At 41.2% G+C, this 27,017-nt stretch overlaps 1 protein-coding gene across 1 annotated transcript in view; it reads right to left on the bottom strand.

Annotated features, from left to right (window-relative positions):
- UGGT1 (UDP-glucose glycoprotein glucosyltransferase 1) overlaps positions 1-27,017 on the bottom strand; it is an 87,445-nt gene that overhangs the window by 16,053 nt on the left and 44,375 nt on the right. The window contains 11 exon segments of the mRNA XM_032764779.2: positions 207-295; positions 2,103-2,187; positions 2,575-2,660; positions 9,779-9,937; positions 13,034-13,223; positions 14,093-14,172; positions 17,335-17,437; positions 19,574-19,669; positions 22,397-22,527; positions 24,723-24,854; positions 25,856-26,062. Of these exon segments, the coding sequence (XP_032620670.2) occupies positions 207-295; positions 2,103-2,187; positions 2,575-2,660; positions 9,779-9,937; positions 13,034-13,223; positions 14,093-14,172; positions 17,335-17,437; positions 19,574-19,669; positions 22,397-22,527; positions 24,723-24,854; positions 25,856-26,062 (1,358 nt within the window).

Raw genomic sequence — 27,017 nt, forward strand, 5'->3', positions numbered from 1 at the left:
GCCCATCTTGTTCTGCACAGCTGAATAAAGTGGACTCTCAGGAATTACTGATAGCGTAGTTTTAAAAATTAAACCCTCAAACCCAGTACTATTTATAACAGAATGGCTATAGATTACTGGTACTTTAGGTCCCTCATTAAAATACCAGACAATCTTTCAGTTTCTAGACACTTGCATGATTTTAGTGAACAGAGAACTGTTTTTACCACTTAAGAGACTCCCAAAATCCAGACTCATTCTCACTGGTTCCATCACTTAGTAAATCTTCATTCATCATGTCTAGTTTCTTCTGAACCTGCAAATGCATAACACTGCGTTAGCCAACAAATTTTATTAATAGCTGAGAAAATAGCTACAAGAAATTAAGCAGTCATCACCACTCCATATTTTTGTTTATCAATTTGAATAACGTCCATCTACATACAACTTAGGCCACATTAAGATACTTATCAGAAGGGACAATAACTCAGTTTTCACTAGTGAATTTTAACACAAAATCCAAGCTAGTTCCAGAGGCCTTAAGACCTTTGAGTTTAGAAGGCTAAAATTTTTCAAAATGCATTTTTGTCCTCATCTTCGATGACGGAAACTGGAGAAAAAATTACCACTACTCTCTATATTGCCCAAAAGGAGTCAGCTAAGACATTAGGAGTGCAGCACCAGCGCTAAGCAACTTAATCACAGCAGATTTAATAGGCAAGAAGACCACATCGAAAAACCAGCGCCAAATAGGAATGCAAAATAGAAATTCTGGGAAGAAGAGAGGAGAAGGTTGTGCTGCAACTATCACTACCAATGGATTAATCTGGTTTCATTTTGTAGCTACACTTCCATCTGCTTTGTGCCCTCTGAGGGAGAGACAGTATCAGGTAACCACAGAGCTGATGACAGAAGGTAGATAAGCACAGGTCTTTAATAATATATGATAGCCAGTGGGTAAAAACATATTCATAATGGTAGTTACACTACTGGCTGGCTGTCTATTTATTTGTTATATAATCATTACTAGGAGTAGAGGAGAAAGCATCTTAAACATGATTAAGGGATATATTTTTAAGATTTTGCACTTAGTTGAGTCAGTAAAGAGTACGCACAATTGTGTTGCTAATTTGCATGCAAATTAGAGCAACCATATGTCAAATCCCTCATTCTGCACATATAATCACTAATTACATGCACGACACACTAAATATATTTAAGCCCTTTTTTATCAAGTGCTACTATAATACTGCTAGCACCGCACAGATACTCTTCCAAACTTAGCACCTCATTGATAAAATTCTCTTCCAATTTACATTCACACGATTGCTTCCTTTTCAATTTTATAATTTAACTCAGTTTTCTTATATAATTGATATTGTGCTCTTGTATATTAATATTATTCTACTGAGTGCTGGAAGTGAACAGTGTTTTATAAATAATTAAACTATTTATTACTACTATTTATAACCCAGGAGACAGGATAAATGGACCCCATGAATGAGATTGCACTCCCCTCCCCGCTCAATGTACTGTTGGCATAAGACTTGAGAGGGATCTTCATACCAACAATGTAAACATCAAATAGGTAATATGTTCCAAGAGACAGGCTATCTGGAGACCTGGATTTTAATCTAAACTCTGCAATTGACCTGCCCTTCAATTTACACAATCACTTCACCTCTCTGTGCCTCTTTTTCCCCTCTGTAAAACTGGGATAATGATACTTATACTTCTTTGTAAAGTGCTTTAAGGTCTACAGATGAAATGCATTGTTAGGGACCTGATCCACAGCCCATTGAAATCAATGGGAGTCGTCCTATTTACTTCAGTGAGTTTCTCCCATTGATTTCAGTAGGCTTTGGATCAGACCATATAAGACCTACGTATTGTTATAAACAGCTTAGTAACAGTATAGTGCCATCCCTCTCCCCCGAAAGTGCATGCATCATCTAAGTATCTTGAGGCTTCTGCTTTATTTTGCACACACTGCCTCTAGTGTAAGTTTATAGGAGGGATGATTAGTTCTTAAAAAAAACACCTTGTTCATTGCTATTGTCCATGCCCTCAAACCAACCATCCTACTTCAAGAGGAGCTCTTGCAGTACAGTTTTCAAACTCACCTTCACTTTAATAATTTTGCTCTTGAAGTTGTTGAGAACAACAGTAACTTCACTGGCATCAGGTGGAGAATCTGTACCATCATGGCTAAAAATAATTAAAAAAAAATTTAGCTTTGTAACCATCATCACAGAACAGGGGCCATTTTGTTTCCTATTTCTTCTTCATGAGCACTTTTCATAAAGATCTTTTTCATAACAGCCTTGTTCCCTCCCTGATTAAACCTTAACACCATAAAACATACAAACCTATCCAATAAATACAAAAGTGAACATACTCATACAAGATCACAAAGGGGATTTATTTGATTTAATCTCATGGAACAAATAGTGTGTCTGGCAGGGCATGCAATTTTCATCTAACAATTAGTTGCTATTTGTAGAGGAACTGTTAGATCCATAGATACCAGTATTATGTGTGTTCAGTTCAAAATGTTCACAGGATCAAAACCAAAAAGATATCATATAGCTTCACCTGTAGATTCTATAGATGTCCTCAGACCTCCCCTTTCTGAGTCTCAAAACCCAAGCCCCAGGATTGGCTTTTAATTGGAAGTAGCCCTGTAAAGAAAAAAAGTGACATGCTGTTTTAACTGAAAACAGAAACTACTTTTGCTATTTTTTCCTAGCAGTATACAGTTCGACCATTTTAGATTTGTATATATTTGCTCGTAAATCAGCTGATTAAAACGTCTTTAATCTTCAAAACACAGATAAGAACGGGAAAGGTTCTACCACTTCCAGTGAAATTTCCCATTTCAAAGTAAGCAATACCCATGGAACAGGCAGAATCTTTCAAACAGATGGAGTTTTTTCAAGTAGTTACTGTCGGAGCAGAAACCAAACACAGACTCTCAGCCTGTTTTTCTGAAGAGATGACCCAGAATGTCTAAATTGTGGGCTTTCCTCAATGGGAGAAAAAAAAAAGTATCTTTCAAGCCACCGCCAGCTAATCACTGTAATGATCCATAAAAGATCCAGCTTCAGTACATGTTTGATTCATTCTGATGCTACACTGTTTGGGACTTCAACTAATGTTCTTTGGAGAAGAGTCACTGCTAAAGCAGGAAGATTTAACATCCTACACTTGGTGCAACACACCACTCTGGTACAACTTTAAAAAAAATACTATGCAGAACACATACACAAAAGTATGTTATTGCAACATCAAGTTTTAGATTATAATTGCAGAAGAATCAGAAAATTAATTGTTAAGGTGACAAAATCTGATGAGGGTCTAAATATTTGTGCTGATGCCTAATACAGGCTCATGTTCTTTCATCCTGCCACCAAATGTGTAATTATGATTGCACAGTCAAAGAGATGCATGTACAAATATTTGGAGAAAAAGCACAACAGTCCAAGTTTCTGAAGTTAAGGAAAATGATGTAGTGTGCATGCTTAGTAGACTATTTCCAAATCCCTTCAGATTCAGTTGTTCAGAGACCAAATTTATTAGAAGGAAAAGACAGCAAAGTGGGTAAGTCTATATCCATTAAAAAACAAACAATGCAGCATGTAGTTTCCCCACCATCACCACAACGTAGCTAATTAACAACTGTTCTACAAAAATCTGAGCCACTCCCCACCTGGGGGGCATGCACAGTCACAATACCCACTGCTCATCTTACAGCAAAATTCTGGATGTTGTCAGCTAAAGAGGTGGGATTTGTGCAATACAGAAAAATCAACTGTGAAAATCTCGCTCCTTATTAGTTCTTTCATCAGGCCTATATTCACCTTAGTAGACACTGAGACTATTTCTACACTATCACATATGTTGATATAACTTATGTTGCTCAGGGGTGTGAATAAGCCACCCCTGTGAGTGACATAAGTTACCTAAGTGCTGGTGTGGACAGCGCTGTCGATGGGAAAGCTTCTCCTGAAAACACAGCTCGTTGGGGATGGATTAATTAAGACAATGGGAGAGCTATCCCTATCCCTTTAGAGCTGCTACACTAGAGAGCTTGCAGCTGCACCACTGTAAGCTCTCCAGTGTAGCCATAACCTCAGGTAATTACAGAAAAGACTTACAGTATGGGAGCATATGTAATGCTGTGGGCAAGTTAATGATGGGAAGCAAAGGAAGTGTCAGCTGATTTGTAAAAAAGAATACTAATAATAATAATCCTAATTTCAGCGTGTCACCCTCTGTGGTGTGGTATCGGAGGAACTCGCTGTCCCTCAGCTCCCAGCTTCAGGTCCTCCAGTTTATGAAAATTTTGGTAATACAGTGTCATCGGAAATGGGTCAAGTTGGGTATCATATCAAGTTGGGTTTGTTTCTCCCACAAACACAGTGGTACTAAACATGACAAACCTAGAACAATTATGTAGATATGTATTTGAGAAAAGGTTTTTTTTTAAAAAAAATATTTTTTTAAATAATATTTTAACACAGCAATGCCAAATATTCAGCCCTCGCAAATTTAAATTGTGGCCCTCAACTGACAGTACTGTTTTGTCACTTCATGCTCAGAAGATGTTACCCAATTCATTTTCTTTTAATATTACAGATTACAGTGTGGCAAAAAAACAGTTCAGTGGTATTGAGTATCAGCTTTGTTTATTATGCTGAAAGAATGGTGATGAGGCACCAGCTAGGATGTCAGCATCCAGCTAGAAGGTACTGGAATCCATATCCAAACGGGATGTATATAGCTACATAACATAATTAAGTACAATCCTGCAGTAATTTATTACAAAATCCTTGTGTTTACTTTTGTCTTGATCATTTTTAGGCATCAGTGGGGAGACAAAGAGAGTGTCACCATGAAAGACCCAGTTAAACACAATTCTTGGTGGCACCTTACATACTATAGGGAGTGCACCCATAAACTGTATTTGGCAAGGTGGAAAGGAAGTACTTCAAGCATCAGGAAAAAGTTGAAGAAGGTGGAACAAGCGACAGCTGTGGGCAAGTCTCACCTTACACTAGGTCCCGTGGCATGCGTTTCAAGAAGAACACCTGCTTTTTCTGCAGTAAGCCCGAAGGCATCCATCAAGCAGTTTCAACATGTGAGACGTCATAATGAAGCTGCTGCCTTGCACTGTTCAGTGGAATTTCTTTGTCGTTTCTAAGAGGAGGCTGACACTAAAATTATCCTGCATACTATCGACCCCAGAGAGAGGTTCTAATAAAGTCCAGGTTTGTATACAGGACACTAAAGTTCCAGTGCTCCTCTGAGATGCCATTCCAAACTTTTTTGCAATAGTCTGTTTTTGTGCCTGCTGCTGGGGAACAGAATCACTGTATATCCCTCAGAGATGTGTTCCTACTACTAGGATCATTAAAAGCCACCACATTTCTAGGTTTCCATGCCCTCTCAGGGTCTGACACTACTGGAAGACTGGCTGGAAAGACCAAATTGTCTTTCTGGAAGGCATTGGATTTAGTCTCTGAAGACCACTCTCCTTAGAATCACAGAATATCAGGGTTGGAAGGGACCTCAGGAGGTCATCTACTCCAATACCCAATCCCCTGCTCAAGACAGCCATCCCAACTAAATTCATCCTAGCCAGGGGCATGTTTGTCAAGCCTGACTTCTATAAACCTCAAGGAAGGAGTTCCACCACCTCAGCAGGTAACCCTTCCAGTGCTTCGCCACCCTCCTAAGGAAAAATTTTCCCTATAAATCCAACCTAAACTCCCCACTACTGCAATTGAGACAACTTTGACTTTCCTGTCCATGTCATCGCTACCACTGCAGAACGTCTAGACTCCTCTTTGGAAACTCCATTTATCAGTAGTTGACAATGCAGCTACTTTCTCGCAAATCATCCCTCATCTCTCTTTCTGGCAGGACTGAAAATCCATTTCAGCCTCCACTAAAGTCATTGTCTCAGCCCCGCTATCATTTTGTTGCCCTCTGCTGGCATCTTTCCAATTTTTCACACGATCTTCTGTATGTGGGCTCAAAACTGGACACAGTACTCCAGATGAGGCCTCACCCCTAGCAGTTGCCGAATAAGGGAATGATGTCACGGCAGTGTGGGGGGGAACAAGGCCCGCACCCCTGCTTCTGCAATTCACCATGACCTTCATTACAGAAATTATTATCAGCAGCGCAAGTCCAAGACAGGTCCAGCAGACACAGGTTTCCATTTAGAGTCCTGGTCAGCGGGAGAACGCCACTGAAGACCTCTCACTTGGCCCTATACACGCCACTCTTGCAGACGGAACACAGGATCATCCCCACGCTTTCAGGTTCCTTGGGCCAAGGTACCTGGCACCACACGCCCACTGGGTCTAGAAGTTCCGTACAATTAGGGTTCTTCCCTCAAGCCTCCATCCTCAGCAGCGTCCCCCAGGCCACCTCCACGCACTCTCTCTTTCCTATCATGCATATAATTCCTCTTTTATTGTTTCCTTTTGCAGAGTGTCTGTTCTTAACTCACATCGTTCCTGTTTTCTTACTAGACATGTCTATTGTATCTTTGGCCTTCCATTCACAATGCAAGACGTCTCCACCACCTCATTCAGACACAAAGAACGTCCCAGGTCTGCACAATGAACAACTCTCAATAACTGCTGGCTAGCTCCTACTTTTATTACAGCCCAAATGCTGTTAGCTTTCTTGGCAACAGGGCAACTTGTTGAACTATATCCAGCTTCTCACCACATAACCCTAGGCTTCTGCCAAGAACTGCTGCCTAGCCACTCGGGTCCTAGTCTGTAGCAGTGCATTGGATTTGTCTGTTCCTAAGTGCACGGTACTCTTGCACTGTCCTTGTAGAACCTCATCAGATTCGTTTGGTCCAATCTCTAATTGTCTGGGGATCCCTCTGTATCCTATCCTACCCTCCCAGCCATACTGCACACCCTCCCAGTTTATAGTGTCAATCTGCAAATTGCGAGGGTGCAATCCACGCCTCTCCTCCAGAATCATATAATCGAAGATATTGAACAAAACCGGCCCCAGACCACGGACCATGTGCGGCAGCTCCGCTTGATTTTCGGGTTGTCTTGAGTAGGCGCTTGGAATAGCTGAGGAAGTTACTGGTGAGCGTCATTAAATACTGGAAGATTCATATGTTTGAGTTTACCATTGAAGACCACATTTGCACTTACAGTCTATGTTTGATGGATGTTTTCCAAAGCCCAACCAAATGGAGCAAAACTGCACTGACAAGGGGTGCAATTGATACCTGCTATCAAGGGTCAAATTATCATCAGTGGAATGCTTCGGATGATTTGATCACTATCCAGAACTACCCTTCCCTATTACACCAGTGATACGTAAAATCACACACTCCAAAGTAATCCCTTCATTAAACAAATAACGGTGTATAAAGATCAGATGCTCACCAGCCGCAAACCGTGTGGCCAGCAGCCTCCCTGGAGAAGTGCAAGTGCTGCAGTGTTGTCCAAACAGAGATAACTGATGATGACTTAGGGATGGCTACAGGCGGAGAGAGGCGGAGGCACGAGAGAGGTGTGGTCAGGTAACAGTCCTGTCGTAGTGAACAAGCCTTGAGTGGCCCACACTGACAACGCTAACCAGCGCTGCATGTGTGGTCCACATTTGCAGGCGCTGTTTGGGAGTGGGTGCATTGTGGGCAGCTATCCCAAGCCGTTCAAGTCGCTGCAACGTGCTTTTCAAAGTGGGTGGGGTGGAGTGTGACAGGGAGCGTCAGGGAGACGAGAGAGCGGATTTTTGGAGCAACACTGTGACAGCTCCCTACCTTGCAAGTTCAAAAAGCGGGGGATGGGGTGGAGTGTGACAGGGAGCGTCCGGAGACAGAGAGCAGATTTTGAGCAGACACTGTGACAGCTCTGCCTTGCAAGTTCAAAAGCGGGGCTGGGGTGGAGTCTGACAGGGAGCGTCGGGAGACAGAGAGAGCGGATTTTTGGAGCAGACACTGTGAGCTCCTGCCTTGCAAATCTGGCCATTTCCCCACCCCTCTCTCATTACTCTTAAATGTAAAAAGGCTTCAGACCAGATAAGCAGCTTCTCCGAGGGACTCCCTCCCCCGCCGTGCTGTTTGTCTCTCAAGCAAACATTGTGAACATTCCAAAGCCTGGCTCGGCCGCTTGCTGGAGCAAAGAGCAGCTGTGTTTGGTAGCTCCGGGGAGTACCTTCCGTTTGTTGTAGACAGGAATTCTGGGATACCTCTTAATACCCTGGAGGCCAATAACAGCGCTGGAGTGTCCACACCTGATGAGCAGCGCTGCATCACCAGCGCTGGGATGCGCTACACCCGTAGCAGACCAGGAGTACAGCCAGCGCTGCAGCCAGGGAGTTGCAGCGCTGGCTGAGCTTTGTAAGTGTGGACACCGAGTAAGTTGCAGCGCTGTAACCCCCTCACCAGCGCTGCAACTTGCAAGTGTAGCCAAGCCCTTAGATGAATAAAATTTTCAGTCCTACATGTCAAGGGTAACATCCATAGGATGTCTATTTTTATGTAAGCAATGCAACCCTGTGTTGAAGTATAATTTTTAAGTTGTGTTAATGTTTAATTGTTAAGTATAATTTTTCTTGCATATATATCTACATAACTATTCTAGGTTTGTCCTCTTAGATACATTGTATTCATAGGTATCAGGCAAGAAGAGTGCTTTCTTCCAACCTGACCCATTTCCGGTGATATTGTATTACCAAAATTTCCACCAACCAGAGGACCTGGATCTGGAATGTTGTCGGGGGGGGGGGGGCAGAGAGAGAGAGACCCCACTCTGCAGAGGGTGACATCATTGAAATTATGATTCTATAGATTTTTACAGAACAAATGACATATTTTCCCTTTCTATCACTCACTCATTTTACTACTTTTTTACTCACTCTATCACTCACTCATTTTACTACCTTGAACTCCCAGACTATAAAGGAGTGTACTATATTTCCTGTTTTTAAAATGGGAGAATAAACTGAGACAAGTGTCAAGAAGAAACTACTTCCACTCCTGGGACCCACTTTAGCAAAGCTATGGAAGTCTGCTGACCTAAGACATTATGAGGGAATCCTGAAAAATGGATGGCTTCGAAGATCTCTCTGGACAAGGCTCAAGTTGGTGTTGAACATAGCCAGGACAGCATGATTAACTATCAACAAGGTCAATTTCAGATCAGTTCTCACTCCTCAGGTAGCCAATGGAAATAATAAAATCAGTGAACAATCACGTTACTGTACTCTGAACAGAATGTGATGAAGAATCCATGCTAGGAAGAAATTAAAATGACAGCCTCATGGGTATGAGGATGCGAGTTGCTATTACAAGGTTATTTTGGAGACAAGGGCCAGCCTACACAAATTACACAACTGATTGGTTTTCCATGGGAAGAGTTTGTTCAACGTGATGCCAATATTCTTAAGATGGCACACTACTACCTGCAAGAGTCCTCTCAGTAAGCTGGGATATGGAGGGACCAAAAGCATTGTGATAATGACAACTGACAGCCCTCTCCAAAAGCAAGACTTCTGCCTTGAGGGTGTTAGGAATAAAGTGCTCTGACACATCTCGCCAGCAACCTAATCCAACCATTCTTCCATAACTGAAACCAAACTTGCAAGATCCACTGGGGTGAAAGCAATATTCACAAGTGTATTGTCAACATATTAAAAGGCAATCTGTACTTATTAATGATCTTGCCAATAGACTTTGCATATATCATGAGCAACACAAAGATAGAACCTTGAGGAACGTAGTTTGTTGCCTGACTGAAAACCAGTCACTTACTAAATTGGCCATCACAATGGTATCAACAATGACAGGATTGGCTGAAGTGCCCAGTGTGAACTGGAGTCCTCGAGGTGGCTGTCCTGTAGTGATGTCATAGCAGTGTCCTTCCAGAAGCAGATACTCCAGTTCATATTCTGCAGCTACTCTATTATCCACCTGCCAAAAAAAAAAAAAAAAAGCCATTGCTGCATTTAGAAATAACTCAAACCAGTTATTCTGACTACATGTCCTAGTGGCTGGATTATGCTTTAAAATCTTTAACTCATTTTCTTACCATTCAATTTTTGTTTTTAAATAAAAGCACTTTTTTATTTTGGTTCAGGGGATGGTGTTTTGGGTGGATTGTTATTAATTGGTATTAAAGTAATCCCTAAAGGCCCCAAAGGAGATCAGGACCCCACTGAGCTGGGCACTGTATTTATGCATAGTATGAGAGAGTCCCTACCCTGAAGAGCTTACAGACAAGAGAAAGGGTGGAAGAACAGAAGCATTTAGGGTTTGTCTACACTACCGTGCGGGGTCGATCTAAGATATGCAACTCCAGCTACGTGAATAGCGTAGCTGAAGTCAACGTACTTAGATCTACTTACCGCAGTGTCTTCACTGCGGTAAATCAACACCTGTCACTCTTCTGCCGACTCCACTTGCGCTCCTCATTCTGGCAGGTAGTGTAGACAAGCCCTTAAAAATGGAGAATTTAGGCAGAGACAGTTCAAGTGACTTGCCTGATGTCACACAGAGAGTCTGTGACAGAGCTAGAAACTGAACCCAGGTTTGCTGAGTTCTGTCCAGTCCAAGACCATCCTTCATTCCCAATTAATTGAAAACAAACCATAATTTAATCTTTATATACACAGACATATTTTCACAATGCCCACAGTATGCTAAGTGCTGTCTGAAAGAGACTGATGCAATCGGCTGCAAATAATGCAGGACAAATCTGCAGAGCAAAATTACCCACCCAGAGTTCTCAATGCACCTCAATCCTAATCCTCTGCTGTCTTGGTCTTGGACCTTCTCCTGAGGAGACTATCAATTGTGAAGAATGTTATGATATTTTGTGAGATGGTCCAACCTCCCTTTCTGCTCCAGAATGCTCAGTTTAATTGTTACTTTCAGTGATCTGCATCTCAGAGATCTCACACACAAAAACACTCCCAGTATTGTTTAATGATTTGGGATGATGATTAGATTAGATGATAGATGTCTCAGATACATTCAGAATCTTTCCATGTGTTCAGGCACAGAAAAATAAAATACAATTGTTAAAAACAAATTTAGAGGTCTAAAATTTTTAGTATTGTCCCTTTCGTTGCCAATTTATAATTTAATTATTTAAGACAATAAATTAACAGTGATACAAATACAATTTGCTTTACAATTAGTACAGGATCATTGATGCTAGAGCCAACCATTGGCCTATGTAATGCATTATACTGCATCTGGCACTGGGCTTTACCAGATACATTAGAGGGAGACAAAAATAAAGGTGAATTGGTAATAGGTTATAAAGATTTTCGGTCTGAATGTAATCTAGATTGGCAGTGGCCAAAAGTTATTACCAACTGTTGGCTTTTGAGTGGCCTATCTGAAGTTAGGGAGGAGGGATAGCTCAGTGGCTTGAGCATTGACCTACTAAACCCAGGGTTGTGAGTTCAATCCTTGAGAGGGCCATTTAGGGATTTGGGGCAAAAATCTGTCTGGGTATTGGTCCTGCTTTGAGCAGGGGGTTGGACTAGATGACATCTTGAGATCCCTGATATTCTATTCTAAGTGATTTTGGTGGTCTTGCTCCACTTTGCAGTAGATAGAAGTCCATATCACAAGAGCCACCCTCTCAGTTAGTACTACTGTTACAATCTCAGCAGACAAAGCCAAGGACTGAATGGTTCTGGAGACTGAACTACCCTCTCACCTCTAGAGGTGGTTCCTCCAGGTCAGGGTTGAGGCACATTGGTGGGGAAGCTTGCATTGCCACTGCCCATGCCAAACCTGTTCTGTGGATAAATAGAGGACTTCAGCCTCCAGGGCACTCAATCTGGCATCTTGCACATACACTAGATACACACACAATTATTTTTTAAAATAAAATCTAATTGTTTCTCGTCACCAGTGCAATGGCTTAATCCAAGGCGGGGAAAATGATACTTTCAGACTTACTCAGGCTTATCAGCTTGCACTCTGAAGCAAGAAAGAGATGTTCACCTTACATCACTTCGCAGTTTCCTAAGCTTAGTGTAGGTGAGTGTGTTATACCTCATAATGCAGGTAATGAGACGCTAACACTAGTATCTATGACCTGATTAGCTAATGTCAGTTATTAGACTAGCAAGTCAGAAACTTGACGGTCAACAGTAGTTAGTCTATTCAGTCCATGCTGTAAAGCTTTTCTAAATGCCAACCAGGGACAGTACAGACAGATATACTTCCTGTATTTTACTATCAGCATTCTTGGATTAAACATGGAGTCCTCTTTTGATTTCACTTCTTTCCTTTTTTCTTTTTATTTCCCCCCTCCAGATTTTTCTGATAGCATAAAAAAGTTTTAAAGGCTCACCATCAAATTGAAAAATCCCCCTTCCATCGGAAAATGGTGGACCTATTATTATGACAACTATAAAGGTTACTATAAAGGAAAGATAAGAGAACATTCATTTTCCAGTTTCTTTTGTATGTTCTCAGTTTACCTATTTGGTGGTGGTGCATGCTCTACCCCATCCCCTAAAAGTGAGTATCTACCAGTAAAAGTGGCAGCAGAACTGAAAATGAACAGGGAACAAACAGCAGGACAAGTGTGTGTTCAGAGAGAAAGGGAAGGGAGGTGGTGGGTGGGCCTGAATATTGAGGTGATAGTCTCAGGCCTACACAAAAAATCCCTTTAAACAAACAGGAGTTGAAAAACCCTTAAATTCTGAACAAATGATTTTTTTAAAAATTCAAGACACTGTATGGAGCATTATCAGAAAAACTCATTCATTATATATATAAAAAACATAATTTTTTAAAAAAAGGATAGGGGTCACATAATACCATTTCTTCTTTTTGAGTTCAGTACCATTTCTATGAAATGCTGTACACATGTGATGCAGTTTTTTCTGTGGAACCTGCAGTAAGCCTGGAATGGGTAAATGTGGCATTCCCCTCATCTGTCTAGAGCATTGCACTGTTTTGAGCTTCCAAATTCCAAAGATGAGCCCCAGAAAAATCGTATACAAGCACACTATACAAATAGGAAATGCTGAAGTCTCTTACCTCCTCTAAATAAATGTTATCAAGGTCATATGGAGTTCTGACAGACTCCACCATCCAGCTCTCAGGGGTGTTTAGGTTCAGAGTGAACAGTGGAGTCTGAGGCATATCCAAGAATTTGGCAATTGGACCAGGAGCAAAGCTGTCATCTGCTGTGAAAGAAATCTCGGGCTCCAAAACGTAGCGATAAAAGCTGAAATTTCAAAAGGAAAATCCTAAAATATTTGGCTGCCATGTTTCATGCCTTTTAACTTTCATTGACTGTCATCTTTCGAAAGGATAGTCTCAGAGCATCTGAAAGCCAATTACTGGACCTTTGTTCCCTTCTATATGTATGGGCTCTTTGCTTAAGAAATCACACTTAACATAGGTCAAATTTCATCTTGACTAATTAAATATTTTACTTTACCAGAAGGATCTAGACTCTCATTAAATTCTGAAGTGTCTTATTGAATAGCTACAATATCTTAATATTGCATTTGAACCACTATAGTTAAAGTCACAGCAGGGATTCAAGACACTGAAGTGAGCAAATATGCTAAGACATACTGATTTTGATAAAGCTGTCATGGGGGAGGGAGGGGAGACAGACTCTCAATCTACAGGCTAGTGGTTAGGACAGTGGGATGCGAGAAATCCATGTTCAGGTCCCTGCTTTGCTCAATTCAGAGTGGTCAAAACTCTGCTCTGAATGAGGCAGAGCAGGGAACTGAATATGGATCTCCCACATCCCATGCCAGTGCCGTACCCACCAGTTTCTAGACACAGACAGACAGATATACACACCCCTTCCTGAACTGAAAAGCTCATGTTTCGATCCCAAAGAGGACATTTCAGCACAACTCTGGTTTTGCAAAAACATTCAAAAGGGTTAGTTTTTATTCCATTGTGGAACGAAAACAAATTTTGAAACCTCCAAAGATGCCATGAAACAGAACTGTTGCCTTCAGGGGCCTTTTCTGACTTCAGAATTGCATGTTTATGTCCTGTAAATGATCCCCACAAATGTTTTAACACTGTTGTTTACACTAAGGTGTTTTCCCCCAGCATGGTATTTCTTACCTTTTCAGAGGCATGTCAGAAAGTTTGGACTGGCAGTTCATAAAAACTCTTAGATTCATGTTTATCAGTTGGTTCAAAACCTAAAAATATGAGAGACACATATACCCTAAAATTCCTACTAGAGAGATAAGTACTGTTTTTGCAGATTAGGCCTTAGTGAGCATTTAACAATCTCCCTTCTCACCCTGCCTTCCACAAATTTTATTTGATTGAATTGGTGAAGTGAATTAGTTATCTGCTGTACCATGATTTTAAATAGGACTTTGGGGATATTCTAAGTAGTTGACGAGATGTGGACAGATTCTCCCTCAAAAATATTGTCTGTGGAACTGAACTTGTATAAAATGAGTCAATGAAAAATTATTTGAGAGTGGCCTTACCCAGGGCTGGATTAACTCTCCTGTAAGCTCGGGGCTATTAGATTTTGTGGGGCCCCTATATACAAAGTCTTTTTCCTAATTTAAAACAAAATCATCACAATTATGGCATCGAGGCTATTAATGCTATACTAAACTTGCCTTTTAATTAACATAAAGTTGTTCTATGGTTACATTTCAGTCTTAAAACATGCAGAATATAGTTAATTCAAAATAGCCTACTTCTTATCTTAGAATAGCTGTTATATTAGTTTATTTCTGGGAGGGAGTTTGGGTGCAGGAGGGGGCTCCAGGCTGAGGCAGCGTGTTGGGGTGCAGGTGAGGGCTCTGGGAGGGAGTCTGGTGCAGGAGGGAATTCTGACCTAGGGCAGAGGGTTGGGGTGCAGGATGGGGTGCGAGGTGCAAGCTTCGTCCAGGAGGCGTTTACCACAGGCGGCTCCTGGCCAGCAGCACAGAAGGGCTCAGGCTTCCACAAGTTGCCGGCTGCTGGCACATCTCTGCGCGCCCCTAGTGGGAGGGGAACAGTGTGTCTCCGTGCACTGCCCATGCCTCCAAGCGCCCACCCCCACAGCTCCCACTGGCTGGCTGCAGGGACGGTGCTGGGGGTGGGAGCAGCATGCTTAGCTGCCCCCCCGCCCCCTGCCAGGTGCTGCAGAGACGTGCCAGCAGCTGGCTGTTTCCGGGATCAGTGTGGGGCCACAGCATGCAAGCAGCCTACCTGAGCCATTCTGCACCACTGGACTTTTAGGGGCCCAGAGACTGCGATCAACTGGCTCTAGGATCGACCAGTTGATCGCGATCAACAGGTTGGTGACCAGTGAATTGTATATAATTAGGGATTTATTTTTGCGGGGCCCCCCTTAGCCTGAGGCCCTGGGCTGCAGTGCCTAAACCCCCTTACCATGCCTTTTTAATTATTTATTACATAGTATACTGTAATTAGCATTTCACTGACATGCTGAAGTTAGTTATCTGATATAGTCTATCCGAATGAATCTCTCACAAACGTGAGATGAGAGTCTAATTTTATCCATGTCAAAAACAGAAAAATACTGTAAAATATGGAGTCATCTAGGACTACATCTACACTAGTCTTCTTCTGGCGTAGCTATGTCAGTCAGGGGCGTAAAGAGTGATAATCCCTGAGTGACATAGCTGTGCCAGCAGAAGACTGTAGTGCAAACACAGCTATTCAGGCAAAGCTGCACTTTTACCAGGGTAGTTGGTTTTGTTCATGGGGGATGGTTTTACTGTACCAATATAAAGCTCATCTTTGCTAGTCCACGCTAGGGAACACTTTGTATACCAGCACTGCTATATTAGTAGTGTAGACATAGCCTAAGGCAGGGGTCAGCAACCTGTGGCACGTGTGCCAAATGTGGCACGGAGCTGATATTTAGTGGCACTCTGTTGCCAGCAGGGGTCCCGGCTGCTGCCCCGCTCAGCCTGCTGCTGGCCTGGATGGACAGAACCCCGGGCCAGCAGCAGGCTGAGCAGGACTGGCAGATGGGACCCTGCCTGGCGGGGGCCGGTGGACGGAACTGCAGACTGGCAGTGGGCTAAGTGGCTCAGCCCGCTGCCAGTCTGGAGTTCTGTCCACCGGCCCCTGCCAGCCGGGGTCCCGGCTGCCGGCCCCACTCAGCCCGCTGCCAGTCTGGGGTTCCGTCCACCAGCCCCTGTAAACGTAAAGTGTATTACTGGCACGCAAAACCTTAAATTACAGTAAATAAATGAAGACTTGGCACACCACTTTTCAAAGGTTGCCGACCCCTGGCCTAAGGCCTGGTCTACACTACAGAGTTTTGCCAGCATTGTTATTCATAGATTCTAGGGCTAGACGGAACCTCGAAAGGACATCAAGTCCAGTGCCCTGCCCTCATGGCAGGACCAAATATTGTTACGTTGCCTAGGTATGAGTCAAACTCTCTAGCTGACATAGCTATACTGACAAAAACCTCAGTGTAGACGAAACTGTGATGATAGAAGAGTGCCTCTATCAGTTTAGCTAATGTTGTTTGGGCAACTGGTTTACTAAGCTAGCAAAACTCCTATGCTATATCGCCACTAGGCTCTGTAATATGGACATGCCCTAAGTTTTCGATGGTAGGCTTTCATGTGAAGACTAGTTTTAAAACATTAAAGAAATATCCTAGTGATCTAATTATTACCCCATGTATTTTATTTCAACAATTCTATGCTTTGTATTTCTAGAGAACCTTCCAATCCATGAATTCAAAGGACTTTAATTTTGTAAAGCCCAGAGCCCTTCTGAGAAATTGATCATAACTCAAATAAACTAAGCCCCCTGACTAGGGTGACCAGATGTCCTGATTTTATAGGGACAGTCTCGATTTTTGGGTCTTTTTCTTATACAGGCTTCTATTACTCCCCACCCCCATCCTGATTTTTCACATTTGCTGTCTGGTCACCCTACCCCCCATCCTCCCAGCTTCTCTTTCCAGTTTAACTAATAATCCCGCTACCTTGATTTTCAACTCTATTTATTCTATTTTGTCAAACGCAAGATGGGATTTCAAATAAGTAATAATTTTACTAACAAGAGATGTCAAGGAGTATCAAATGTTACATTCCAACATGACTAACACTATGCACTTCACATAATTGAAGCTTTTCTCATACCAAGAACCTAATCTTGTCTCTCTCATGATACCTGAACATTTCTCTAGTGCTTTTTTACTAGACTGTAGGCTTCAACCAGGCCATTACACGATTCCTATCCACCATCCATTTAAGGGGAAAGAAACAATCCATAACTACAGAACAAACTATATTATAAAAAAGTTTTAAACTATTTTACTGTCTTTTAACTGCTGATTAATGCATTACAATGCTTCATATATATACCATAAGTAATGGAGCAAGTCTTTGAGCATCTCTGGTAGCTGGATCAACAATAGCCACCACATCAAAGTAGGTCTCTCCCTCCTTTGGTCTCAGTTTAACTGCACTAAACAAAAAGAAAAGAGGACAAAATCAAGAATTAAAAAAGCCATTTTAAACAAACAGATTTATGGATAAACAACAAACTCCTCTGCTCTTGGAATTCCAAATAATGTGGGTGGAAAGCCCAGAAAATTCCTAATTCAGGAAAGTGCTTAATGGGAGTACTCACACATACTTAAGTATACAGGTTTCAGAGTGGTAGCCGTGTTAGTCTGTATCAGCAAAAACAACAAGGAGTCCTTGTGGCACCTTAGAGACTAACAAATTTAGTTTTGCACGTACTTAAATACATTCCTGAACTGGGGCCAAAGAGCCTAAGGATCTGTAGGTTGGGTGGTGATGCAATAAATTTGATAGAATAAATTGGCCCAAAGAATCAAAGGTATTAACATGACTGTCACAGTCCAACATTAAACAATTTTAAATAATGTTTGGGGTTTGATATACAGAGACCTGATCCTGCTTAGTCCCATGACAAATACACCATTAAAAGTTTTTTAACCTTTAATAAAGATACAGAAAAGAAGGAAAAAACAGTTAACAGTCTACATTTCAAATGCTTTTAAGTGAGCCTTTTGTCTTAACAATATCCTTTCTTCCCTTTCCCTCTAGTTGTAGAGTCCTCAGAAGGAAAAGCCTTTGTCTGACCATTTCTTAGATGGTACTAAAGATGGTAGTAAGTGTCCCTTTTGGGGGAAAAGAGAAAAAGTTAGCTAAAATAGGGTGGAGCTATTGTTTTTGCTGTTGCTATTGAAGTCCTAGAACAATCTACAAAGGATTGTGGTGGATTCTCCATCACTGACAATTTTCAAATAAAGACTGGATGTTTTTCTAAAAAGATCTGCTCTAAGAATAATTCTGGGGAAGCTTTCTGGCCTGTGTTATACAGAAGCTCAGATTAGATTATCACAATGGTCCTTTCTGGCCTTAGAATCTATGAAGAAGTCTGATCCCTTTTCCTAGATGACAAAAAACAAACATATAGGAGAGGGAAAGACCGAAAATGCAGACTCTATCGCTGGTGTTGACTTTCACTTGCAACTGCACTGCTGGAAAAGCACGTGGTCTTATTAGCCACTCTGAGACTGGGCAAACTCGTACCTGCATTGGGCTGTTTAAGGCATTGCTTTAAACTGCCTCTTTGGCCACACAGTTTTACGACACTGTTATAAAATATACTACCTTGTGAGGAAGAAAAAGACATGGAGGTGGATTTATTTATTTATTTATATTTAAGGGTTTGGGGGGTGAAGGGAAGAAAGCAGGAACCAACGTCTCAGAGCTGGTGGAGGTGACAATGTCATCTGGGTACCTTTCTTTGGCCTGGTCTGGTCAGGACATCTCTCCGGATCAAGATGACAAAGGCCCAATGGTGTTATGGTAGATCCCAGGACACAATAGGGGTGGCAGCCAGGATGGTAATGCTTGCTCCTCCCAGTCCACTCATCTCCCAGCCAGCAATTGTCACAGAAGCTTCTGCTCTTTTTTTTTTAAAATCTTCTCTTTTAAGGGCCCCAAAAGGGAGTGATGAGCAGAATGGCCCAAACACTCATTATTTTCCCCCCAATTAGGTCTAGTTTCTGACTCAACAATTTAGGTCCACTGATTTCTGGCTCCACTCTTTTCTTGTTTATGAAGCATGACCTTAACACAGTCCTTGAGTTATATCCATAAGCTTTTTTGTTTGTACTAATTCAGTCTGTCTCCCTCTAGGACCTTTTCTCTTCAACATTTATTGCTACAGATTGTGACATTTTATGAACTTTTATTCATTTTGTATAACTGAGCTTACAATTAGGGCAAATTTGTAAGCCCAATTATTATAATAGTGACTCAGCAGATAAGCGCACTAGCCATTTGCTCTTGCACTCAAACAATTTCTCATTAAATGTTTTATTTTATTATGTTTTGTGAAACACAAAACTCCTCTGAAATATTACTGTGCCCTGAGACTATTTTATTGCTATACCTACGTAGCAACAGAAAAATAAATCTCCAAGGAGGCTATGTGGGATTTGCCATGATGATCACAATGATGATTCAAAGTTTAACGAGATGTAGCGCTAATATACATCAAAGACAAGGAAGAAGAAATACATAGGTCAACAAATGTACTCTGAATTTAACATTGGCCCGATACCTGTATCTGTCTTCAAAAAATTGATATTCAATCCTTGCCTCTCCTTTTGGCTGAGCAGACAGAAGAGCATCCACTTTCATTACCAAGTCACTTGCACTGGAAGAGAGAAGGTTTTCAAGTACTCTGAAATATTTATGTATTTCTCCCAGTATTACTGAAGATTATATAAAAACAAGAGGCCCAGGTTCTAATCTCAGATGCATGGACTATATGTTTTACTCCTCTCAAAAACAACCCCTTCATTGTTAATGTGTATGTGCAGTAGTGCAATTTTTGAGACAACAGTGTGAAAACAGATGGTGGAAACTTCTGAAATTAAACTCTAACCCAGAGTATAGGAGCTATTATCCTTCTTTCTCCCGTCACCCAAAGATCCCATGATTTCTCTGAGGTAACTCTGAAGATTTTTCTGAAGATCTAAGCACTCATAAGGCATTATCACCAGTGGACTCTCTCTGGAAAAAAACCACTCCATTATGTACAAGAGGGATTAATTGTTGAGCAATGCAAATCACATTGCATTGGTGGTGACTGAATATGCTGCCTCCAGAGCTCTTCCTGCCTCTGCCAGACCAGTAAGAGATTAATTGAACCCAGCTCTCATAACTTTGCAGAGCACTCTTCCTGGGCAGCTCCAGAAGCTTTTTTTAAAACTACAATTCTCTTTAGAGCACTGGTAAGCAATTCCATGCATCGAGCAAATTTGAATGCAACATGGTGCCATAGTTAACGAAGAAATCACTGTTGACAATTACTTCCCTTTTATTATTCCCTGAATACTTAACCTAGTATTTTAAGTATCATTTATATTTTCCAGATTAAAGATTGTAAACTCCAATTCTGTGACAACATAATAAATCTGAAGAATGAAACACTAAACAATAAAAATTGGGTTGCATGGTATAGCAGTGCTAACTAGTGATGCCGTAGTTAAGGATCTGCCAGCTTTTCCCATAATTAACACCTAGTCTCATGGGTTTATAGCAACAATTGTGCAAGCCTTTCATAACAAAACTATATATCTGATGAAATCTGCTAAATTCTGGCATGTTTTCTAATCCAGAGCTCAGTCCAAAGCTGGGCCTGCATCTGCTAGAACCTTGGCTCAGCTGTGCCCAAAATTCAGCACAAGTTCAAACCATATCCTCCTTCCCTTCCCTCCAGCCCCTTTCCTGGAGCAGGCCTTAAGCATTCTCCCTTTCCTTCTACTGGGTATGGGTATAAATGGCTCTATGGCACTGTTAATACTCACTCTGATAGAACTGTGGTGTGCAAGGTCTCAGCACAATAGTGAATGTCTTTACACTTAAAAATCTGTTTATGTTAAAAAATGCACACTGCTGACTTTTAAAAGGTAACAGGAGGTCACAGTAAAGCAAGGGTGAGTTTTGCAGGCTGTATAACCTAAATGAATGGGACAGTCAAGAGATCCTACAAATTCAAACTGTAAATAGATGGCAGTGTACAGGAATCAGTGTCTTTTGGAAACTTGTATATGTTCCTTAGAACTTGAACATGACTAGATTTTTAAAATACATTTTGTTGAACCCATAACAAGGATCTGTGTGTCTCTCCACCCTTTTGCCTCCTCCATTCACTTTTTCCTCCTGTGTCCCACCATGAAATGCTGATAAATTAAGAATGAAGTTTTAAAATAAGCTTATGTGCTTATAGAGTCACTGTTATTGATACAGAAACGTATTTTGGATCTATAATACTCAAATAAATATTAAAGGCTAATCAGCTAAACCCCAATATGTCCACAAAACAAATTCTTTGCAGCATCATGATAGCATGTTCTCTTTCCCATTTTCTTCCTCTTTCTCTGTTTGTAAGTAAATATAGTAATGATCCAACATCTGCAAATACTGTAAAACCCAAGCACCCAGGAGCCCATAGGTTAAAACACTTTCAAATCTAATCTTATATGGCCACCTCTCCCCCCACTCCCCCCCAAAAAACAAAAAAAAAAGTGTTGCCAGCCATTAGCATTATGTTGATGTGTGTAGAAATGTAAGAGATTTCATTCTAAATATAGGCCACAGTAGGGAGCAGCAACCATATTTTTCCCCATTTAGAAGGTAATTTTTCTCTTAGTACATGGAGCTGTTCTGTAGTCAGGGTGAGCTAAAGCAGGGTTTTAACTGTATTTGGCTTGAAAGAAGAGTGAGTGCAGAGAGGACCTCTGTCTTTTCTTTTTTGGGGTGCCACCCTTATTCCTCTTCACATTTCTTCCCATTCTGCATGACTGTTGCTGTACTAGCCCCTTTCCTCCAACCAAGAGACCACAACCTGAACCCCATGACTAACGGAACAATATTCTGCATCCATGCCATTAAGCTTGCTGTACAGAGGATTATTTTAATGATATAGACCAGTGGTTTTCAACCTTTTTCATATGCAGACCCATAAAAAAATTTAAATGAAGGTGCATCCCCCTTTGAAAATCTTAGACATAGTCTGCAGACCCCCAGAGTTCACTGGACCACAAGTTGAAAACCACTGATACAGACAGCATGTTTCTTGGTTTTCTAGTCACTTCAATAATTTATTTCTGAAGGAGAGCGTGTCAGCTGCCGAAGGCCATCAAAGCTGATTCAACTCAATACAGCAACTTAAAATGTCTTTTTCCCCTTATCCCCTCTAAATATTTTATTATTGGCAAGATGAATACATGACTGTTTGTTTATAGTCTAGTGTGCACTTTATACAAACTGAGACAACAGTTTGCTTCCTCTCCCCTCTTCCCATTACAGAAAGCCATGTTCCTGACTTGAGCCCTGCTTTAAACCAGTCCAGTTAGTTCCTGTTCTATTTACTTACAGATCTTCCTCTACTCCCAGCTGCTGAATATGGGATTTGATTTTCTGTCCTGATGTCTTTAGTATAATATTCTCTAGGAGGTGGAAATCATCTTGATTGAACAGCTCATTGTCTTCTAATGGGCCAATAATCTACAAAGAAAATGGAATCAGACTTATTAGGTAAGTACTGTGCTGAAACAAAAGTCAAAGACATTTTAAAGATAGATACTTTGGGCCCAATCCTGCAGGTGCCAAGTGCCCTTGAGTCATATTAATATCAATGGGAGTTGAAGGTATTAATCCCCTCTCAGAGGGTGCTCGGCAATGTGGAGGATCAGACCTGTCGCTATGTAAAATATATGCTCTCTCAGCATTCACTGAGTACTTGGAGACTGAGATGCATCGTATTATGTAGATCAAACTCTTGAGGGTGCGATGGAATTCCAGACCAGAATCCCGCTGCTCAGCAAACATTATCAAATGCTCCAAAAAGTCTGTTAGTCTATAAGGTGCCAAAGGACTCTTTGCTGCTTTTACAGATCCAGACTAACACGGCTACCCCTCTGATACTTGACACTATCAAATCATATTTCTCAAACATCAGATAGATATATTAGAGTTGCCCAGTGAATTCCTAATGACAGAAATAAAACACTTACAATGTATGACTACATGACAGGGAATGTAAAGAAACTCCTCACTTAACGTTGTAGTTATGTTCCTGAAAAATGCAACTTTATGTGAAACAATGTTAAGCAAATCAAATTTCCCCATAAGAATTAATGTAAAGGGTGGGGAGGTTGAGGTTCCAGGGAATCTTTTTTTGCCAGACAAAAGACTTTATATACATATACAGTATAAATTTTAAACAATTTTAAACACACAGTTTAATATTGTACACAGCAATGAACGATTGTGAAACTTGACTTAGGTGGTGGAGTAAGAGGGTGGAATATTTCCCAGGGAATGCCTTGCTGCTAAATGATGAACTAGCACTCAGCTGAGCCCTCAAGGGTTAATACGCCATTAATGTAGCCTCACACTGCAAGGCAGCATGGACTGAGGCAGGAAGGAGGAAACCCAATAGATGCAGGTCAGTAGCTGCAAACACTTCCCTGCAAAAACTGAACATGATGATGAGCCCACACTATCCAGCTGGGGTGCACCACTCCCTCCTCCTGACAGCACATGCACAGGTGCTGACTTTCCAAAGCGCTGGGGGTGCATACATGAGTGAGAGAGCGAGATGTGCATTGCCGCTTTAAGTACAGTGACCCCACTTCAAGTACGTTGCCCTTTTAAGCAGATCAGCTAGTTCTGACAGGAAGAACCAGTTTCCAGCAAGCTCCCTCCGTTCTGTCCCCGAGCCCTGTCCCCCTCTTCCACTTTGTGCAGGGGGGGTACGAGCGGGGGACATCTGATATCAGCAAACCTCGCTTTCCCTCCCACAGCAAGCAGGAAGCTCCCAGGAGCAGTTCCAAGGCAGAGGGCAGGGCAGGGCAGGAGCAGCACAGTAGTGGGGGGAGAGCCATCTGAACTGCTGCTGGGCAGCTGCCAAGCCACATACCTTACAGGGAATTTAGGGGAGCTGATGGGGGGACTGCTGGTCCCACCTTGTTCTAATCCCCTCGAGGAGGGGCTGCTTTTCCAGATAATCCTGCAAACAGTGGACAAAGCAGGCAGCTGCCAAATGACGTTATAAGAGAGCATTGCGCAACTTTAAATGAGCCTGTTCCCTAATAGATCAGCAATGTAACAACCAGACAACATTAAATGAGGAGTTACTGTAGTTAGCACTGAAAAAAAAAACAATGCTCAGTGGCACCTGTTTTGGGTTTGTTGTTATAGTTGTTTGAAGTCAGGAGAAAAAATAAAGTAAATTCCTGTGGACAAAAGGGTTTCATTGTTTGGAGTCGAATTTTACAGTGAAATGATTTAAAAAGTTGAATAGTGGAAGGTGCTGGATGTGGAGCTCTGGGCACCGACAGTAGCAGCACAACTTTGTCTCACTGCCCAATGAATCTGCCTCAGCCTTGAATTGGAATTAGCCTCTCTTGGGTAAGAGGCCCTTGTGCTTCAAGTTGTGTTAGTCACACCTCACATTTTTGTTACTTGGACATTTGTCCAGTTGAAACTGTATTGAGAGTAGCCACTATTTTCACACATAACAAAGAGCCATCAGCTGGTAACAACCTTTGGCCACAGTCAACCTGGGCTGGATTTGAACCGGTGACCTAAAGGAGGAAGGTTCTGCATCTCATTCCTAGATCGCCATTGTCACTGAAGCCTTCCTTATTTGCTACATATTGAATATGCCTGTCTCCCCCTCTGGGAAGTGACCTCACCCTTCCACTGCTGATCACTGCCCTCTGTCCTTTCTGCAGCTTAAGAACATCCTTGCAGTACATGGCATGAGATAGTATAAAATCCACTTTGGGGGATTCAAAGGCCTCTTTAAAAGTATTGACATCCATACCCTGAAAGAAAAAAAGAAAATATATTCTCACTCAAATGAGAACCATAATAGAGACTCTGCGTAAATGCCCTGTGATAGATGGACACTACTTGTTAAACTGTCTTACCAAGTTTTTACAAACCTCTTCATAGTTTGCTACACCTAGCCCACAACCCTTTTTCTCTTTATTCCCTTTCTCCTGTTCTCTGTTTGATCCCTGGCCTCTTTCTGTCCTTTTCAAACAGTCAGTCTCACAACTTTTGATGTGAAAGCCTTATTGTCTGCCATTCCTGCTACTTGGAATAGTAATAATGATTTTTTTTTAATTCTTAATGACTTGGTATCACTTTTTCAAGTTTAATTGGAAAACATTTTCTCCTATTCCTCTACTTATTAAAGTGACACCATCAAACTGAAACATAGCTAATTTTGAAAAGTAACTCAGCAATAGTTTCAGGTACTACCCTGCCTGGAAGCCCCACTGCTAATTTTGCAGTTCTCAGAATCACATTTTCTTATTCTTCTAATATTGTCTCTCCCCATTTGTTGTTTGAAGAATTCATATGCACACAAAATGGAAGCTGAATATGCACAACAGGTTAACAAACGCAACAAGTAATTAAATTCAAAAACAGTCATTCCTCAGTCCTTTTTGAGCTTATAATAGGAGGGTTTAATTTTAACTATTGTTTTTTGTCTTGAATGTAATGATCTAAAGCATTTTTGGACACAATTTTTAAAAAAGAAAATCTAAATGTTTTACTAGACTTGCACAGAAAAAGGTATTTTTTAAAAAATCAAGACCTCACTGGGTTTCAAAGCCATAAAAATGAAGTAAATAATCCTCTCTCTCAATTGTGAAACCATACTGAGTTTGGTGAAATTAATCCGCTAAGGACAAGAATTAGAATTTTTGCGTGAGCATATTGCATCAAGAGTTACAACCTGCATTTACCCTAAGAAATTCATCAGAAGAGCTAGCAAAGCATCCCACCACTGGTAAAAGCCATCACAAGTACTTACACCAACAGCAAATTCTGTGATGTCAGCTCCTGCCTCCAGTGCCTTTGCTGTCTCTTCTTTAGCCATTTTAGTGATGAAGTTCTTGGCATTGTTTGACGTTTGTGTCTGTAAAGCTGCCTGTATGGCCCTGGTGATGACTGTGTTCTTGCTGGTTGGATCTTCACTAGGGTTATTAATCATGCTAATTCGGACATGATTACTGGATTTCTGTGTTTTAATAAAGTGCTTGTTAGAACGCATTTAGAATTCTAGTCTGTTTTTAGATAAGTGGGATAAATCTATTATAATAAAAAGAAAAAGGAAACTGCTCTGTCTAATCTAATGGGAAATATTGATTCCAAATCAGGTAGTCAGCAGCTCAAGGCTAACAGGACTAATGATAATGAATGACTTTAAACTAACTTATTTATTATCTGCACAGCACCAGCATGCTTCGAATATTAGAGACAAGTTTGAAGCCAAGATTCCTGCCACAAAGCGCTTACAATCCAAATACTAAATAGATCCCAAAGTACTGTGCAAACCAATTGCCATGTATATTGTGTGTCTGCTTTGTACTATTGCCTTGCTTTATACTGAAGTGCAGCCACTGCAGGAATGAAACCTGGCAATACTACATGACTATTTTGGATAAAAACATGAAAAAAAATTATTTTCCACTCTTAAAGGATAATTTAGGTAGGTAGAATGAAATTACTAAAGCTGACATATACCCAGGATAAACAGGAGTTAACATTCTACTTTTACAACAAGCACTACAGGGTATTAATGAGCCCCAGGGGTCAAGACCTTAAAGCTGGCATATCAGGTAGCAGCACCTCTGCACACCTGACACCCTTGTGTGGCACTGGTTCAAATACTGAGAGGAAACAGCACCCCCTATTCAACATCAACATCATTTCCCATAGCATCTGTTTTCTTTCAGAGAGTAATGATCCAGCTTGAGCACGACAAGATCTGACAAAATCCCAGCTTTCGGTGGCATGGCTGCAGAAATTCAAAGTACTTGCCAGACACTTGCAACTTATTTAGAAGCCAGAAAAATTAAACTTGCTAAAGAAAGAAAATTGGCCATGCTGTTTTATTAAGTGACACACAACTATGTAATATTAAATACAAAATCTAAGTTAATACAGAAACAGTATTGAGATAGTAAGTGAGC

Source organism: Chelonoidis abingdonii, chromosome 8 (genome assembly GCF_003597395.2).
Source record: "Chelonoidis abingdonii isolate Lonesome George chromosome 8, CheloAbing_2.0, whole genome shotgun sequence".
In the NCBI taxonomy this organism is placed as follows: Eukaryota; Metazoa; Chordata; order Testudines; family Testudinidae; genus Chelonoidis; species Chelonoidis abingdonii.